This window comes from Homarus americanus, unplaced genomic scaffold, assembly GCF_018991925.1.
Source record: "Homarus americanus isolate GMGI-L3 unplaced genomic scaffold, GMGI_Hamer_2.0 scaffold23578, whole genome shotgun sequence".
NCBI classification, from domain to species: Eukaryota; Metazoa; Arthropoda; class Malacostraca; order Decapoda; family Nephropidae; genus Homarus; species Homarus americanus.
The window spans coordinates 7,547,454-7,566,054 of NW_024733231.1; the positions used below are offsets into that span (position 1 = coordinate 7,547,454).

An 18,601-nucleotide genomic window follows, 5' to 3' on the forward strand; every position below is an offset into this window, starting at 1 on the left:
TATGGCCCAAGTTTTATTTATCGATTCACTTGGAGATATTAAATATTTAATTATTTTTCTTTAATACAAAACCGATCTTGACATATGTAATACAAATTGTTTACTGTTTTAGTCAAATGTGCTTTTTAAAGTATATATTTCAAGCTTCTAAACTCTTTATTGATGGAATTCTCTGTTGTGGTTTACTGTGATGTATAAGTAGTGAAATATTCAATATATATATATATATATATATTACTCTATAAATATATCGCACATGACTCAGCACTCCAAACAAACAAACGTTGGTTTTCGAAAATGTAAAAAAAAACTGCCTTAGAAATAATGTTTGTTGATGGAATACTTACAAAACGTACACTAATTATGCAAATATAATTAATTTTGTATGATCTTTAATAAAAAGTGAAAGTTACGCCCACGGTATTATAAATATTAGGGGCGGGGAAGACGGTGCAAAATAATCCTAAGCTTAAAATATTACTAGTGTTATGACAGTATCAGTTTTAGGTTTCAGGAAATAGTTTTAATTAGTTTACATAATGATTTGATGAGTATAAACTATATGATCCTAGATTTTCTATTTAGGTCACCTCTGTATAAGCCCACAGAGATATTTAGTAAAATTTGACGCCTAGGATTATTTTGCAGCAGACCGGCATTATTTTTATGAGACAAGAGGAAAGGAACGTCTGGCAACTGACCGACCTCAGCACCATCTTACTCCGCTGCACAACTTAGTTCCCTCTAACAATCAAACTGGATAATTCAAGTTAACGTGAACTTATTTGTGATTATTAGTCAAACAATATAAAATAAGTGCACAAAACATATTGGGAACTCGTAGATTATAAGCACTTTGGTGATTATTTCTATTTATTTTGGGTGAATCAGGTGGTCAGAGGTTACTGAGAACCATAATGACTAGACTCTATCTCCCAATTTAAAATATAAACGGAAACTTTTAACTTCCAAGACTACAGAATATACTTTATAATTAATAAATATAGTAAATATGAGTCAGAAATATATTTAAAATAGCACTTTGATTTGTGTTCGGATGGTAATTTGGGTTAGATGTGTATCGATCCGCGTTAAAAAGATTTGCCAGAGCTCGCGGCTCGAGGTGTCACTCTGTGGTCTGTCTGCTACAACCAATATAAATTACGCGATACTCACCTAATAGTGTTGTGATTAAAAAGAAAAGTGTATTTTAGTGAAGTCTGTGCATCTTGATGGTATAAAACATGAAAATGGTGTGGCTATCACTGGGGTAAGATGGAGAAAGGTGAGGTGAAGTGAGTGGTGGTGGTGGGAGAGTGTGTTAAGGCTAGCAGCGGCGGCGGCTCGCTGGCTGGCTGGCGGAGACGGCAGTTACATGCTGGTTAAACTGGAGCTGAGTGGGGCTGAGCGAGGCTGAGGTGGGCGGGGGCCTAAGGAGGATAGGATGCAGAAGGGTGAAAGACGTGAGCGGGGTGGCGGTGGAGGGAACAAGGAGGACCAAGACCCGGCCTCCAGACGGGTGTCCCGGGCCAGTACCGCCAACAGGACGGGCACCACCATGCAGCCTGGCTCTAGGACATCCTCCTCCTCCAACTCCTTAGAACTATTTGTCGGGCCAAACTTTAGAGTCGGCAAGAAGATTGGCTGTGGTAACTTTGGCGAGCTGAGACTAGGTGAGGATTAATATTGTGGTTAATGTAATGACTAAACTGTGGTTAATGGCCCAGGGTTGGTGGTTAATATCAGGGTTATTGTTGGTGTTAATGGCCCAGGGTTGATGGTTATTGTTGGTGTTAATGATAATTGACACGAGCTTTTGTTAATGGTTAAGGTTTAATATTGTCTTACTCTGGTGTTGTGTAAAACTGTGACACATAGTTAAGGTTTAGTTATTGGTGTGTGTGTGTACCAATGTTGTAGTTGTCAGCATCACACACACATACATACATACATACACACACGTACATACATACATAATGGTGCTCAATTTGGGTGATAATTATAAAACACATTATTAACTGTAACCACCAGTCAATATGTAAAGACTTGTACAGACGTTGATTGACTACTGTAGTGTGATTACTAACCTCGATACCCCCTTAACAGCCTTAGTTGAAGCAGTAATTAGTTATATTGGTTATGACTTTACCTGACCACCATGAGGGACTGTAATGGGTGAGAGTTATCAGAACTAGTGGTTATTATTCCACAAACACCAGAGCCTACAATACCATAACTAGGATGTTGATTTCCTAGTATGGTTAGGTTAGGTTCTTGTATTATGTTTTAAACCCCACATTTTCCTTCTGTTTCAAAGCCCTGGTCACCTCTGGTAGGGTTAGGTTAGGTTCTTGTATTATGTTTTAAACCCCACATTTTCCTTCTGTTTCAAAGCCCTGGTCACCTCTGGTATGGTTAGGTTAGGTTCTTGTATTATGTTTTTAACCCCACATTTTCCTTCTGTTTCAAAGCCCTGGTCACCTCTGGCCCTACCTCTGGTTTAGGTTAGGTTCTTGTATTATGTTTTAAACCCCATTTTCCTTCTGTTTCATTCTTCCTTCTGTTTCAAAGCCCTGGTCACCTCTGGTATGGTTAGGTTAGGTTCTTGTATTATGTTTTAAACCCCACATTTTCCTTCTGTTTCAAAGCCCTGGTCACCTCTGGTATGGTTAGGTTAGGTTCTTGTATTATGTTTTTAACCCCACATTTTCCTTCTGTTTCAAAGCCCTGGTCACCTCTGGTATGGTTAGGTTAGGTTCTTGTATTATGTTTTTAACCCCACATTTTCCTTCTGTTTCAAAGCCCTGGTCACCTCTGGTATGGTTAGGTTAGGTTCTTGTATTATGTTTTTAACCCCACATTTTCCTTCTGTTTCAAAGCCCTGGTCACCTCTGGTAGGGTTAAGTTTGTCAGTGCAGGAAGGGTCGTAAGTCCGTGACAATGCTTTTCCTCAAACTCTCATTACCAGCACTGTATTCACCGTGAAAAACTGCATTATAAATATTATTTTTTCATGTGATCATATATACTGTTATCTATTTTTTTATGAATTTGTTTGTTTTAATGAGTTCAAGGCACCATGGTGGGGGGGGGGGAAGAACTCCAAAGAATTTTGCTTTGAATGTTTAGACACAGTAAACATTATCATTTGATTTAGAATAAAGCTTCGAGATATTTATGAAACAATGGTTAAAATCTTGGCTTATTCCTGATTATTTTGCTGTAGGAATTTCATAATTTTATTGAAATGCAACACTGTACAGTAAAACAAGAAAAGAACTGTGTACTGTACAGTAGTTTGAGAAGTCCCTCAGGTTGGCCTCCAGAACAAACCAAACTTAACCAGCATTATCCAAGGTGTGTTAAGTCATGGGTTAGGTTTATGTCAGTGATTCACTTAACTTGTACAGTAGTGATAAATGATGTTTTTGTTAATGGATCAGATGTAAGACTTGTCAACAAGGGACAATGTACAGCACTATCGGTAATTATCAAGTGGACTGTCCTGTGTCTCTTATGCTTCACTGTGTTGATGAAGACCATAAGTGAACTACAGTAGATCTTTGTCGGAACACACTGATTTGCCCCTCCTAAATTTAGTTGAGTAAAGTGGTGTGAAACTCGTGGCTTACTAGCTGTTTCTTAACCCTCAAACAGATGCTATCATCAGTGGAAGTTAGCTGTAAGGACGGTGGCCATCATCAGTGGATGTTAGCTGTAGGGACAGTGGCCATCATCAGTGGAAGTTAGCTGTAGGGATGGTGGTCATCATCAGTGGATGTTAGCTGTAGGGACGGTGGCCATCATCAGTGGAAGTTAGCTGTAGGGACGGTGGCCATCATCAGTGGAAGTTAGCTGTAGGGACGGTGGCCATCATCAGTGGAAGTTAGCTGTAGGGATGGTGGTCATCATCAGTGGAAGTTAGCTGTAAGGACGGTGGCCATCATCAGTGGATGTTAGCTGTAGGGACGGTGGCCATCATCAGTGGAAGTTAGCTGTAGGGATGGTGGTCATCATCAGTGGAAGTTAGCTGTAGGGACGGTGGTCATCATCAGTGGAAGTTAGCTGTAGGGACGGTGGTCATCATCAGTGGATGTTAGCTGTAGGGACGGTGGCCATCATCAGAGTACATTAATTTTTTATTTTTCTAAATTTTACACATACAGTATGGACACATTAGGTAACCTTTAGCCACCATTTAAGAGTTAAGTAACTACAAAGTGTGACCCAGTACAGTACACTTCTTTATGTCATGATGCCACTCCAGTCAGAGACTACATTTGTTGTATCACTGATCGTCTTAACAATGTGAAAATAACAATGCATGACCTCACCTAAGTTCATGTTACATAGTAGTCAAAATGTATACAAGTTAAAATGTATTTTATTTGTATACTGGTTCTCAAGGGTTAAATGTCACCAGAATTGTAATTGAACCAGCCTAATGTACATATACCTTCTAGTCTTTGTTTTACAGTGGTTAACCCTTACACAGATTATTGAAAACCCGACTTATTGCTTGTTGTACAGTGCAGTAAACGTGACTATTAAAACTGTTAGCTAACCCTTTCAATGCGATTGCCACACCATATGCAGTAAACGATGCCAGTGTGATTGCTGGTATGGTATATAATAATTTTCCTGCCCATACTTTGATTGTTTTTTGCCAGATAGATTGATACTGTTTGATCAGCTGGCATGTAGGGAGGTGGTCATGAGGCCCACAAATTAGCTCTAGGTCTACCAGTGTCAGATGACCTGAGTTCTGTACTGTATCTCTAATCCCCTACACTACTTCTGGTAATCCCACCTCACTTTGATAATGTCAGGTAACATGACCTGACTGACAGTAACAGGTAATTTGACCTGACTGGTAATGTCAGATCATAACCTATGAAGATGAAAATATTTTTCTGTATGTACAGTATTTTATTACTGTATTGTGTGTTAAATTCAAATTGTGGTAAGATACTATTATTTATTGCAAAACGATCTTGTACTGGGGTTACAGATATCTAGTCAAGATTCACATAGAAAGGGTTAAAAACATGTTATATTTGTATAGATTTAAAAATATTCATGCAGAAGAATAAAAAAAACCGAAAAATTAAATATTGTACCTGTAATTTACAGTAGCGTACAGTACTGCACATACATTTGTTCAGCCGTAGTGTAGTGTTTTTAGGTGTGTGTGTGTGTAGGGGCAGAGTCACAAGGGGGACGTGGCAGAGGTAGACTACCACTAATAACAAAGGCAACTGAGAGCCCTTTTGAGGTGTGGGTAGTGTGGCTTGAAATGGTCTACTGGGAGGTGCAATGTGTCTTTGTGAATGATAAAATTGGCAGGAAATATAAAAATAAACATGACTGTTCTCACCTGAGGGGCATCACAGATGTACACTACTGTATAGTACTGTACTAGTAGTTACATATGCCACAGTATAAGGGACTGTTGTACAGTATTTGCTTTTGGATGTTGGTCTTTCATTTCAGTGTTATTTTATGTCAATTTACTGATGATGTATTGAAAAAATGCAGGAGTGTACACTACTGTTAAACATGAAATGATGCCTTGAAGTTTTTGAGCTGTCTGTACGTCCTGTCGTCATTGAGGTATGAAGCCAATACTGCAGACCCGGCTCGTGGATGTGACATCACATATCCTGGGTGAAGTGGAATAAACAACTTTTACAGTTTGTGACTGATAATACAGATTGGATTTAATTCCTCAGCATTATCAATATTCACGTTGACTCACACAAGGGACAGCTGTACTTGATGACAGTGGTCTGCCCTTAGCACCAACTTAAACAAGTTTCACCTTAGAAGATAAAAGCTTCCCTACCTTGAGAAAGTGACAAAGGTGCACAGAGAATGCGCTTTATGTAATATCACTTCTTACATCAGAAATCAGCAGGGGAAAAATGGCAAACACGACCTTGCCATGTGCACCAAGTTTAAATTGCAGGAATCGTTCTTTTTGCACACACAAATTTTACTTTAGGAAATTAACTACAGTATACAGAATAGTCTTCATTTACGCGGTCAATTGAACCCGTGGAGGTCCGCGTAAAACAAGAAATGCATAAACGAAATAACAGAACATATGGATTAATTGAAATAGAGACTGGGCCGACCCCCAAACTACACTTTTTCCGACACAATAGTACATTGTAGTAAAAATAACATCTTAATTTTATGATGGTATGTACACACAATTAATATTTAAGAGAAATATCAATAATATTAGGTTTTTTAGCACTTGCGTTAGTAGAAAAGATGGCTGGGCACACGGGGATGGGGGGGTTGGTTCCGAGGCAGAGGGCAGATTATTGGCCCTCACCTGTATCACTTGTATCACTATCCACCACAGAGGCTTGCAGGGCCTCTTTGTCAAACCCCTCAAAGTCCATATCCTCACTATCACTGACTTGGGCTGGCTGTGGTGGGTGGCGGGTGAAGAACTCGGTAATGTTTTGTTGACTGGGTGACCTTGTGTGCACCCTACCTGCGCCGCTTGCCGCGTAAATGATGGAATGAACCGTGTAAATAAAAATTGTCGGTCTGGCCAGGTGCCGCTTAAATGACCAAACGCGTAAACCAAATCCGCGTAAATCGAGACTATACTGTAGTATTTTAGGTTGAGTTTGTTTGATTATTTTTTCTTTATTTTGTTTACAATTAATTATTTGTGGAATGTAATAGCTGTATTTAAAAAAAAAACTATGATATGAACCAGTGGTGAGTTGCAGAAAGTTAACATAGGAGACAGAGGCAGCTCCTCCAGACATAGAAAAAGTAATGAATCATATAAGTGAAATATTCAAAACATATTGCTTCATCCTGCCTTTTTTGTCAGTTTTGCAAAGTAAGAAAACTTTTATCTTCTAGAGAGAAACACTGTCTTCAAGTTGATGTTAAGGCCAGACATTTTATATCTCTTAAAAGTTAAAACTATAAGTAGAGTCTCCTCGACTTACGACGAGGCTTCGTCCCGACGACCAGATCATAAGACAGAAAAGGCGAAAATAATACATAGAAATTCTAAAATGTGTCTCTTTTTCTTCTCAGCACCACGAGAACTCTAACTTTTACACTTGCCAGCCATTTTAAAGGGAATTACAAACGAAAAATTTGTCAGTACACAGCGCGATCACTAACGTCGGGACTCGAAAATACGTAATGTGAAAAATATTTTATACGACCATGGCCGTCGTATGTCCTGGTTGTCGTAAGTCGAAGAGAGACTGTACTGTGCTGTACAATGTGTGGTTAATGAAATGTGCCGGGTATTTGTGGACCAACTTAGGTAAAGATTAACTGTATGGTACTGGTATACATTACTGTACACATGTTGTTCACACCAGATTTGCATGCCATAAGGGGAGTTTTAAGCCAATGACTGGCAAGTTTTGCTGTTATATGATTTAAATAACTTGCTGTTTTTTGCCCAAGAATCATGTTGGTACTGTACGTTCTGTACTACTGTATATATTTAGTGTAACATATACTGTACTGTACTTAGTGTAGCAGAAGTCTTGTGAGGCTTTCAACATCAGACTTGACTGCCTATTAGTCACTTTTCTATAGCTACAGTGATGCAGTTCACATTTACTGTACTGTACTTTGAAATGAAAACCAGGTGGGTGGGCAGTGAGTGAACTTGTGAGCCATCTCAAATGTGTTGATGGCCTTTACAGTAGTACAGTACTGTACAAGTATACTGTAATGTGGTTGTTACCTCAGTAATGTGTTATGATGCTGGCCTTCACTTATAGTTTGGTCAGGTATGTTACTGATAACTGCTTTGTTGTGGTAAAGGGCAAGTGTTAACAGGAGTCTGAACAAGTGTGTTCACTGTTAGCAAGATGCACAGGGTATCGAAGAAGTCAGCTGAAATTTAATTGAAAATCAAATCAAAATAAATACTGTACCGGCACAGTACTGTCGATGATTAAATGCCATACGTAGCTAATTTAAGTTAATAAACCAATAGATAAACATATATTTAGTTAATTTGCAATACAGTATTGTATTATAGAAGATGAAGTTGTTGTTGATAACATGCTCTACTGTATGGTACTGTATTTCAAACTTTATATCTCTGGGTTCTACTGATCATTGGTTTAACAAGGTACAGTATGGCAATGCTTGCTGTAGGTCTTACTGTTTAACATGTCTTCAGAGGGTTTCAGGTAAACTCATTCTACCTGCTGTTATGAAGGACTTTTTTATGAAGTAACCACTAACCAGTTGCTTAGTATGACCACCACCTCTCCAAACAGTGACCCTCATTAATAGAATTGTAGATACTACCGAGTCGTTGAACGGACTGAATGCTAAACCTTTGGTACCATACACCAGGAGGCGGTGTGGCCGGCACCTAACACATTCACATTACTGCTAAAAAAATGGAAATACCAAAATCAGTAGAAAACCACCTGTAGGTGAGAGATAAGGGAGGTGCTGGTAATGTTCTGGGAAAAGGTACAGTACATTATCTTATCTTACACTGTTGTTGGACCACTCGGTAGTTAGAGGGGGAGAGGCAGGCAACAGCATCATAAACATCAGTAGAAAGCATGTCCCCCCCCCCCCCAAGCAATATAACATCTCAGGCACAATAAAACACCTTGAGATAACAATAAACAACAGGAGGAATTACGAAAGAACACAAAAAGAATATATAATGTACGGTAGAAAAGGCACAAAGGTTAGCAAACATAACCTATTCTTTCACTGAATTTATTAAAGGGAAGACGTACAGTATTGGGAAATGTTGTCACTTGAATCGTTCCTATGTGGCGTAAGCATTATTTTCCCTCACACAGCGGCCATCATCAGTGGTAGTTGGCTGTAGGGATGGCAGCCACGATGTTCCGGGCATTCTACTTTTGTGCATACGGGTGTGGTGTAGGAAATCCATAGCCACTGTTTAAGGCTGAGCACCACCAATGAAGACATCGATCAGTAGGTAGAGGAAGACTTGTACGGTAGTTACTATACATAGATAATATTATGAAAAATAAAAATAAACATCTATCTGATTAACAAAAAAGAGGTCAGGGAACTTGTATATATCAGAGCATCATCACGAATACAGTACAGCTCCTCCCGGACATACGACCGCCTCAGTTGTACCAAAATTGTGCCAAATTACGTATTTTTGAGTCCCAACGTCAGTACACAAACAAAATTTTCGTTTGTAATTCACTTCAAAATGGCTGGCAAGCTTAAAAGTGAGAGTTTCGTGGTGCTGAGAAGAAAAAGAGACACACCCATTTTAGATTTTATATGTATTTTTTAAGCATTTTCGACTTACGACCAATTCGACTTAGGACCTGGATTTGGGTCTCTAACCCCGTCATAGGTCGAGGAGCAGCTGTACTGTACATGATGTAGCCTTCAGTACAGATCAGTTTCGGTTGGTTTATCCTGTTACTGAGGTCTGTTAATGGCTCCCTGAGGCTCTGGCACTAAATAAGGATCACATGAAGATTAGCCCCCCCCCCCCATGCTTATGTCACTTGATAATGGAAGGGTTAGGTTAGGTTGTCTTTAAGGTGAGATAAGCCAGGGGGGGTAATCTTCATGTGTTATCTAATGATTTATGACAGTAGGCGACAGAAACCAACCCGACTGAACTTAACCAGATGATCACCTAACAAGTTGTATACAGTAGGGTGCTGGATACAAGTGTGTGTACAGTACAGTCTTTAACCCTGTGTGTCTCCTAGGTAGTTAATTTATCAACTGTTAGTAGGATGCAGTTATCGACAACCTCACCTGAAAACGTTTTATCACATACAGTACAATAATTATATATTTTACTTACATTAATGAAGGTTCGTGACATAAAACAGACCTGATTGATGCAAGATGAAATATGTAACTGTATATATATATCACTTGGTACACATATCCTGTACTGTAACCTTTGAATTATCTTATATTACTGTATACAGCGTAGATGAATGTCGTAGCTATGGAAAACTCCTAACTGAAGTGTACTGTATATATTTGTACTGTACTTGTATACTGTCTAATTTAAGTGTTTGTTGTAAAATTTCTTTGCACAGTTTGTCAATGACTTTATGGATAAGAGTTGATTATTATTATGCAAACAGTGTTGAATTATACTTAGTAAATATTCTGTAGTACGGGGTATATAGCTGCCTGGTGTTTTAACTCTGCACAAAGGTAATGAATCACCATAAGCTGACATGATATTGAATCCAGGGTCTACGTACAGTACTTAGAAAATATTGACCTCTCATTCTCAACTTTTCCGTCATATTGATTTCAGTTTAAACTTTTGCCATTAGTAATTATCTCCAGGACCATATAACCTTAGCTGTTGTGGCGGTAAAATAGTATTCATAATCATTTACAGGTATTCATTTATTCTCAGAAATTACATAAATTTGAAGATAAAAAAATTAAAAGACCCCAGTTGTGAATATTTGTATTATACCGTATATATATATGCTAGCGAACAATAAGAAGGAAGGCTGGACCATAATGTATGTTTTATGACCATTTTCAGTACTATAGGATTTGAATGGTTGTGTTTTAGGGTGATGTTAAGGCATGTAGTGAGTGGCTGAGCTGTAGTAGTGTTGCATTCCAGTGTGGATGTTGTTTCAGTTGGATATTGTGCTGATATTGATTCAGTTAAGGTTGGTGACCTTTTCTCATAGTGCTGTGTCTGTCTGTCTCTGTCTTGTTTCACCGGGGAACTATTGCCGTGTGCTCTGACATAACATCTCCCGGTGTGTACAGTATATAACTAATCCCGTACATCTTGGTTCATAGACACAGGGAAATATACTTTGAGTCCTTTCAAGCTTTCAACTACTGTAGTGTAGATGTTAAATATAACTCATGTAGGCCATTAATAATCATCTTGAATTATCTCGATTGCTGGAACTGTCACCCACATTGTGAGGTAATTGCAAGGGGGGTAAGTCATCTCACTCGAGGGGTTAAGATCTCTGCTTCCATCTTGTCCATTAATGACCAGACTTGGGAGGCACTAAAGTATACTGTATGTACTATAGTTATTATAGTATACCAGAAGCATTATACTTTTGCATCATTATGGGACTTATATAATGCATTCATCTGTGGTCCAGGCACTTTATTTTGAAGGTGGAGGCCAGAAAATAATATTAGACACCTGGGGCTCCTACGTCTACAGGAAGGTTATAGGGGGCATGCAGAGAGCTAGAGTAGAAACATAGATAGGTCGATTTATAGATTGATAGGTAAGTTTATTGCCCACAAAATTGAGCAAATTACATAGTTACTGTGCATAGAAACACATGAAAGCTTAAATAAAAAACCCTTTAAGCTTTATGGTCCACAAAAATATATACCCAGAGTCCTAGACCATAACATAGGCATAAAAGATATTGGGTGAGTTTTTAATACAGGAAAGTCACCATTGTTTTTCCTACTGTAGTATATGGAGATGGCACACTGTATGTATTCTCTCCCCTGATTGACACAGAGGTACGGTAAACCTTATTTTAATATACCGGGAATAAAATGTGTTACAGCTTGAAGACTAGACGAGAATGACGGAAGGAGATTTCAAGTTTACGGTATTGCCATTGGATACCATTATTTTGCGCCGTCCGTGGCAAAACTCGATTAATATCCCAGATGGGGTGTAACGAGTGTGGTGCCATCTGTGAGTGGTGGGTTGTAAATGACTCTTATCAGATACCAGGTGTGAGTGTGATGCAGAAGTCCCTGAGATGCTTTGGGTTCCCTGGTAATAATGACTGGATGAATGTGCTATTGTCTTTTCTTTAGTCCCACCACCTGAGTTTATTCATTACAGGTTCTGTATATACAACTCTGGAACGTTGTTTGTTGTTAAGGTACCTCCAAAGTCGGTCTTCAGAACCATGAGTGTGTTTTTACGTATTGTATTCACATTTTGCTTTATCGTCGTGTGCTTCGAACTGATATTTTCTCATAGTGATAAGGGGACTGTGGTAGGCAAGATTGTTTCATTCTAAACCATGATGGATATGTATCCAGAATATTACAGACTGTGAGAGTACTTTACTGCACTTCTTATTGCTCTCATTCAGAACTTTTAATGTGGGGTGTTGATGCTTGTACACCTTCCTTGGAATTGCTTTAATTTTCCCGTGATATGCTTTTTTTTTCTTTTTTTCCCCCTCTCTCTCCTTTCTTTCTTTCCTTCTTTCTTTCTTTTTTTTTCACCTCCAGGAATGAGAGAATTTTATTTTATAAATCTGGAACAAGTAATATTGTATACAGCATTGCATAGTAGAGGGGTCCCCGACTTGTGAATACCCGCCGATATGAACGGGGTTAAACTTGAAATTTACTGTATTTTATTAACCTGATGACTTATTTTTTTACTTTCATTTACTGTATATTGTCATTCTATTTCTTATTTTGTCTTGTATTAAGTGATTTTAGATGTATATAAGGACTTATGCTATAATATAGTGGGATTTTAAACATTGTTCTGTAAGTACAGTATGCACATAGCATGTGTTCTGACTTACATACAAATCCGACTTAAGAACATCCTCGGGAACGAAACCCGTTCATAACCCCTGTATATACAAGCTTATTGTACATTCCCTGTTTACAGGTACAGTGCTGGTACCTTCCTCCCACACATCAGAGTTTGTCGGGTCTGTACTTAGTTTGATAACTTGGCACCAGTGTAGTATGAGTCATGTAATACCACCAGATCCCTTGAGTTTGGGCCCAGCAAACCCTAAACTTGGTAGCTTGGGTAGTCTTGAGTTTGTTAGCTCTCCAGGACAACTCTTGCCCAAGAAGGGATCTGAGAAGCCCCAGCTGCCAGTGAAGGCTGGAAGCTGCTCAGCTATTGTGCAAACTGTTCCACATTTGACTGATCTTGTCCATAAGCTGTGCCTCCAGCTACAACGAGTGTCGAGAGAACGTATACTTTAGTCATCTGCCGACTACATTTATGATGTAAAGAGCCTGGTCACAGATATGGAGAACTGGGGATTTATGGCTGAGCTACTAAGTTGGGTTGTTCTGTATAGTGTCGGAGAATGCTGCTGTCATTGTAATGTTGCTGTGAAATGTCCCTCTACTGTACTGTATTTCCAAAATTAGGCCTACCGTTTCACCATGTGTGACTGTACACTTCATGTTAGAGCAGCTTCAAGGTTTTTACGGGAAATTGGACTGAATGGTTTATTTACTTTTAATTGTCACTGTTCTCCTTGACACTACAAGCATCCCACTTGTTTCACTCATAGTTTGAGGTCACCTACCTTACATACTACATATATTATGGTTGTTTGTAGGTTATGAACACTACAGTACTGGTTATATCTCTCAGAAATTTAATTATTGACAAATCCTGTACTGTATACTGTGCTGTACTTGGTGTGTTATGTTTCAGTTTAGCCCAAATGATAACCAGAATTGGGTCTTTGGTTTGCCCCCACATTTATATTTTGTTTCCTTAGTATGAGGGTCAGGTTGTAGAGGTGTGTGTGTGTGTGTGCTCACTGTTACTGGGGTTGTTATGGAGTCTTGCTCTGACCTTATTTCCATCCAAGGCTCAGATAGTCGTCCCTTCTTACAGTTTAGTTAGACTGGAGATGCTTTCATATGGCCTCAGGGATTTTGGCAAGGCTTCCCACCATCTTCCTGTGTTTAGCTAGCTAGGGAATGTGGTGTTTGGTTACTTACTGCTTTATGTACAGTATGCAATATATTATAGAGAGATACAGTATGTAATATATTATAGAGAGATACAGTATGCAATATAATATAGAGAGATACAGTATTTCCTTGTTGCATTGTGATCTTTACTCCTTATTGAGGCAAGAAGTTTGTTGTTAGTTTAGGGACTCTCACAAATGCTGCTTTGATGTCAGGAGGCTGTGACATGATCTGTGATAGTTGGGGAGTCGTATTTCCTTATAAAGTAGTGGCCTTTGTAGAGGTTATTGCATTGTCTATTTGCTAAGCTGTACCGTACAGTATTGTCATATCAAGGAAGAATATAAGTGGTCTCTGTCTCCCTTGTCCAATTTATTGGTTGTGCCGTTTCAGTGTGAGAATGGTTTGGGTTTGTCTCGTTTCCTTGTATCTAAGATGCTCCCTCTGTGTGTCACCCACAGTGATAAGGTTCTCAGCCAGGAAGGAAGCCACATAGAGCTGGTAAGGTCATCTTCCAATATTATTTACATGTACCAAGTTGACTGCTTGTTTAGGGTAAAGGTAAACGTAGGTAGGTAGGAGGGAGGACAGTGGTAAGGTTGACCTTGAAGGTGAGTCTTCCAGTGAGTGACCACTTTCTCCATGTTGGGAACTTGGGAGAATTTGGGCTTGGGTCTCTTGGGCTTCCTGTGTTTTGAAAGACTTGTAGTGTTGGGAGAAGAAGACAGTGCAGTACTGTAGTATAGAACTTAGGGCTTTTGCCACTTATAATACATGGGAACACTATACAGTCATTTGGTGAAGGTCATTGTGTGGTCAGTCTTTTATATTCCTAAAGCCTTAGATATGAGAAGGAACAATATTCAGCCATTTGGTGTGGAGACCATTGTATGTTCAGTCTCTCATATGTGTAAAGCCTCAGGTACCAGGTTGGATATGTTAACCAGAGGAGCCTGCACCGAGGGTTTTGGTTTCCTGGGTGACCTTGGGCACCGTACTGTACCGGTCCAGCAGCATTTCCCGGCCCTGTTAGGAGCAGCACACAGTTTACCTTCTATTATACACCTACAGTACAGTATTGCTCTACATTGACCTTTGTAGCAACAGAGAGGAGAATTATTATGGCTTCTCTTCCTCTCTACAAAACTTCCATTATCCCAGTCCAGATTGTTTCTAGTTTGTCTCTCTGGTTCCTCATGTGATGTGGGAAATGTCATACTGTAATTTAATTCTTTACTTTTATCAGTGTTTACCCCCACTTATTCACTCGCCATGTATGTGTGTCTATCCTGCTTACTGTATCTTTAACCTACATGATACTGCTACGTCATTGGATAAAACCTGTAACTGGAGGACCTCGTTTGTAGCTCGTTATCCTTATTTTATCTTACAGTGTGACCAGCTGTAGTTGTTTCTGTGATGTGATCTTGGTCAGTTGGTAATTGGATATCTTATTTAACCTGATAATTAACCACACTGAAATCTAATCTATGGTAACTTAATCTAATGTCACCTAATCTAGTCTAGTCTAATCGATTCTACTGTAACCTAACCTAACCTAACCCTAACCCCAAGGTAGCATAAGGGTATTTAATCATCAGGTGAAATAATCTGGGGGGAGGAGGCAGAAGGGTGGATAATGCTAACATGACACAGGTAAGCTAATAGTTTTACCGAGAATATGATGTTTTTTTTTCCGTATTTTTTCCCGTTCAAATTCTCTACTACGGGTAAGTTTATATTTTTTCCCGTTCAAATTCTCTACTACGGGTAAGTTTATATTTTTTCCCGTTCAAATTCTCTACTACGGGTAAGTTTATATTTTTTCCCGTTCAAATTCTCTGCTACGGGTAAGTTTATATTTTTTCCCGTTCAAATTCTCTGCTCGTATCATTTCTCTGTTGTTGTGTTAATGTATCTCTCTGGTTTATATTATTGACATATATATTTTTTTTCTCGTTTCAGGAAAGAATTTGTACAACAATGAGCACGTTGCCATCAAATTGGTAAGTCATCGGTGTTTTTGTTTTTATGAGTATGTTGAAATGGTGATGAATGTGTTGAAATGGTGATGAATGTGTTGAAATGGTGATGAATGTGTTGAAATGGTGATGAATGTGTTGAAATGGTGATGAATGTGTTGAAATGGTGATGAATGTGTTGAAATGGTGATGATTGTGTTGAAATGGTGATGAATGTGTTGAAATGGTGATGAATGTGTTGAAATGGTGATGAATGTGTTGAAATGGTGATGAATGTGTTGAAATGGTGATGAATGTGTTGAAATGGTGATGAATGTGTTGAAATGGTGATGAATGTGTTGAAATGGTGATGAATGTGATGAAGTGGTGATGAATGTGTTGAAATGGTGATGAATGTGTTGAAATGGTGATGAATGTGTTGAAATGGTGATGAATGTGTTTGAATGTTGATGTTTATTATTATTATTATATATTTTTATTATGGTATTGCATTTAAATTTTGAAGTTGATTATTACTGTAAGTTTTACCATGACGGAAGATAAAGAGGGTGACCGTGAATTGTCCGAGCCTATTTTAACACCAAGCCTCCAAAATAGTTCTATTGACGGAGCACATGTGGAGGTCAATTTTTGTTCATGAAGTACCATACATGTGTCATAAAATTGGCATCTTGTGTGTCGGGTCGGAAGGCTTATGAATGCTGTATTGTTTTTGGAATTTTTCTAATGGCTATCGTTACTTAATCTCACTTTATATTCTGGTGAGGGTGTAAGTTGTTTATTCGATAGAGCTATTTAATACAGAGTGATCAATTTTAAATATATAACTCATGGGGCTGGGCTTTTATTTGTTGTTGTTGTTAATTTGTTAATATTATTTTTTTTCATCTTACAGTGAAATGTTCTATTTAATGGATAATGTGGAGAGGAAAGTTCATTTTATCGAGGGTCTGTTAGATGTGAAACCTCCGTCTAATGAACTACTGTACTGTATATAGATTATGAAAGTCCGTTATAACGAGGGTCCGTTAGATGCGAAACCCCCCATGTAACGGATTATATGCAGAGAGAAGTTCGTTATATGGAGGTCTTGTTGGGGCGTAATGTGCAGGTACTGTACTGTATTATTGTTTGAGTACAGTACACTTTCTGAGGTTGGTAAAGATCCACTGTCGTCAAAGTACGTCGTTGCTAGGCTAGGGGACGTCGTTGCTAGGCTAGGGGACGTCGTTGCTAGGCTAGGGGACGTCGTTGCTAGGCTAGGGGACGTCGTTGCTAGGCCAGGGGACGTCGTTGCTAGGCCAGGGGACGTCGTTGCTAGGCCAGGGGACGTCGTTGCTAGGCCAGGGGACGTCGTTGCTAGGCTAGGGGACGTCGTTGCTAGGCTAGGGGACGTTGTTGCTAGGCTAGGGGACATTGTTGCTAAGGACGTCTTAATCTCTCGTCTGTGTCAATTGGACATTTTGCCGAGGAATACGGAAGACGCTTTGTATATATAAATGTTAAGTAGACGCAGCGTTGTATAAATAAATGTTAAATAGACGCTGGTCAGTGTGTAGCCTTAGTGTGACCTTGTGATTGCGTTATTTTAGTGGGAGTCCTTAATGTGACCTTGTGATTGCGTTATTTTAGTGGGAGTCCTTAATGTGACCTTGTGATAGCGTTATTTTAGTGGGAGTGTCATAGTCTCGCCCCATCCGATGATCATCTGAACCGTTAGGTGCTTGCTGGGTCTCTTGGGGGAGTTTTTGGTTGGGTTAGATCAGTAGGCGATAGTGGTCGTTGAAACTGTTGAGGGGATGGTGTGCTGTGGCGAACCTTGGGGGGGGGGGTGGTTATTAGCTGTGGTGGGCATTGAGAAACTCTAGCCTTACCAGGAATACTTTTTTAATCCAAATGCCCATGCCCAAGGCCACGTCACTTGGTATGGGTTTAAAGTACATATTGTAATCACACGTTCCTTATGGGTTCATTTTATATGCCCTCTTAAAGTTAGGTAGTTACTGTAGTAGTTATTTAGCTAGGTCACGTCTGAAACTCTACCCAATTTCACGTCCTCGCCCTGCATGATCATCTCACCACACTGTATTTACCACAGGACACACACACACACACACACACACACACACACACACACACACACACACACACACACACACAGCTGCTATTGAGAGAGACACACACTGTATCTTAGAATTTAATTACAGTGAAACCTTTTATTTAACAGACTATATATCAAGGGTTCGTGAGATGTGAAACCCCCATATAACAAACTATATACATTATAATCTGCATTTATGCGTTTGGTCATTTACGCGGTGCCTTGCCAGAATGTAAATGCTTTAATTACTTGGTAAATTTGGTCATTTACGCGGGAAGCGGCGCGGGCAGGGTGCGCACAAGGTCGCCCAGTCATCAAAACATTACCGAGTTCTTCACCCACCACAGCCAGCCCAAGTCAGTGATAGTGAGGATATGAACTTTGAGGGGTTTGACAAAGAGGCCCTGCAAGCCTCTGTGGTGGATAGTGATACAATTGATACAGGTGAGGGCCAATAATCTGCCCTCTGCCTCGGAACCAACCCCCCATCCCTGTGTGTCCAGCCATCTTTTCTACAAACGTAAGTATTAAAAAACCTAATATTATTGATATTTCTCTTAAATGTTAATTGTGTGTGCATACCATCATAAAATTAAGATGTTATTTTTACTACAACGTACTATTGTGTCGGAAAAAGTGTAGTTTGGGGGTCGGCCCAGTTTCTATTTCAATTAATCCCATATGTTCTGTTATGTCGTTTACGCGTTTCTCGATTTACGCGGACCTCCACGGGTTCAATTGACCGCGTAAATGCAGACTATACTGTAGAGATAATAGTCTGTTGTATGGAGGCTTCAGCAAAGAGCAAAACCAACACATG

The 18,601-nt window shown here is 39.3% G+C and overlaps 1 protein-coding gene across 1 annotated transcript in view; it reads left to right on the top strand.

Moving 5' to 3' along the window:
- Nucleotides 1-1,086: 1,086 nt before the first annotated feature.
- The window catches only part of LOC121869672 (casein kinase I-like), a gene marked incomplete in the record, with an annotated part of 118,868 nt that continues 101,353 nt past the window's right edge, over nucleotides 1,087-18,601 (top strand). Inside the window, 2 exon segments of the mRNA XM_042371212.1 lie at nucleotides 1,087-1,673; nucleotides 15,664-15,704. Of these exon segments, the coding sequence (XP_042227146.1) occupies nucleotides 1,445-1,673; nucleotides 15,664-15,704 (270 nt within the window).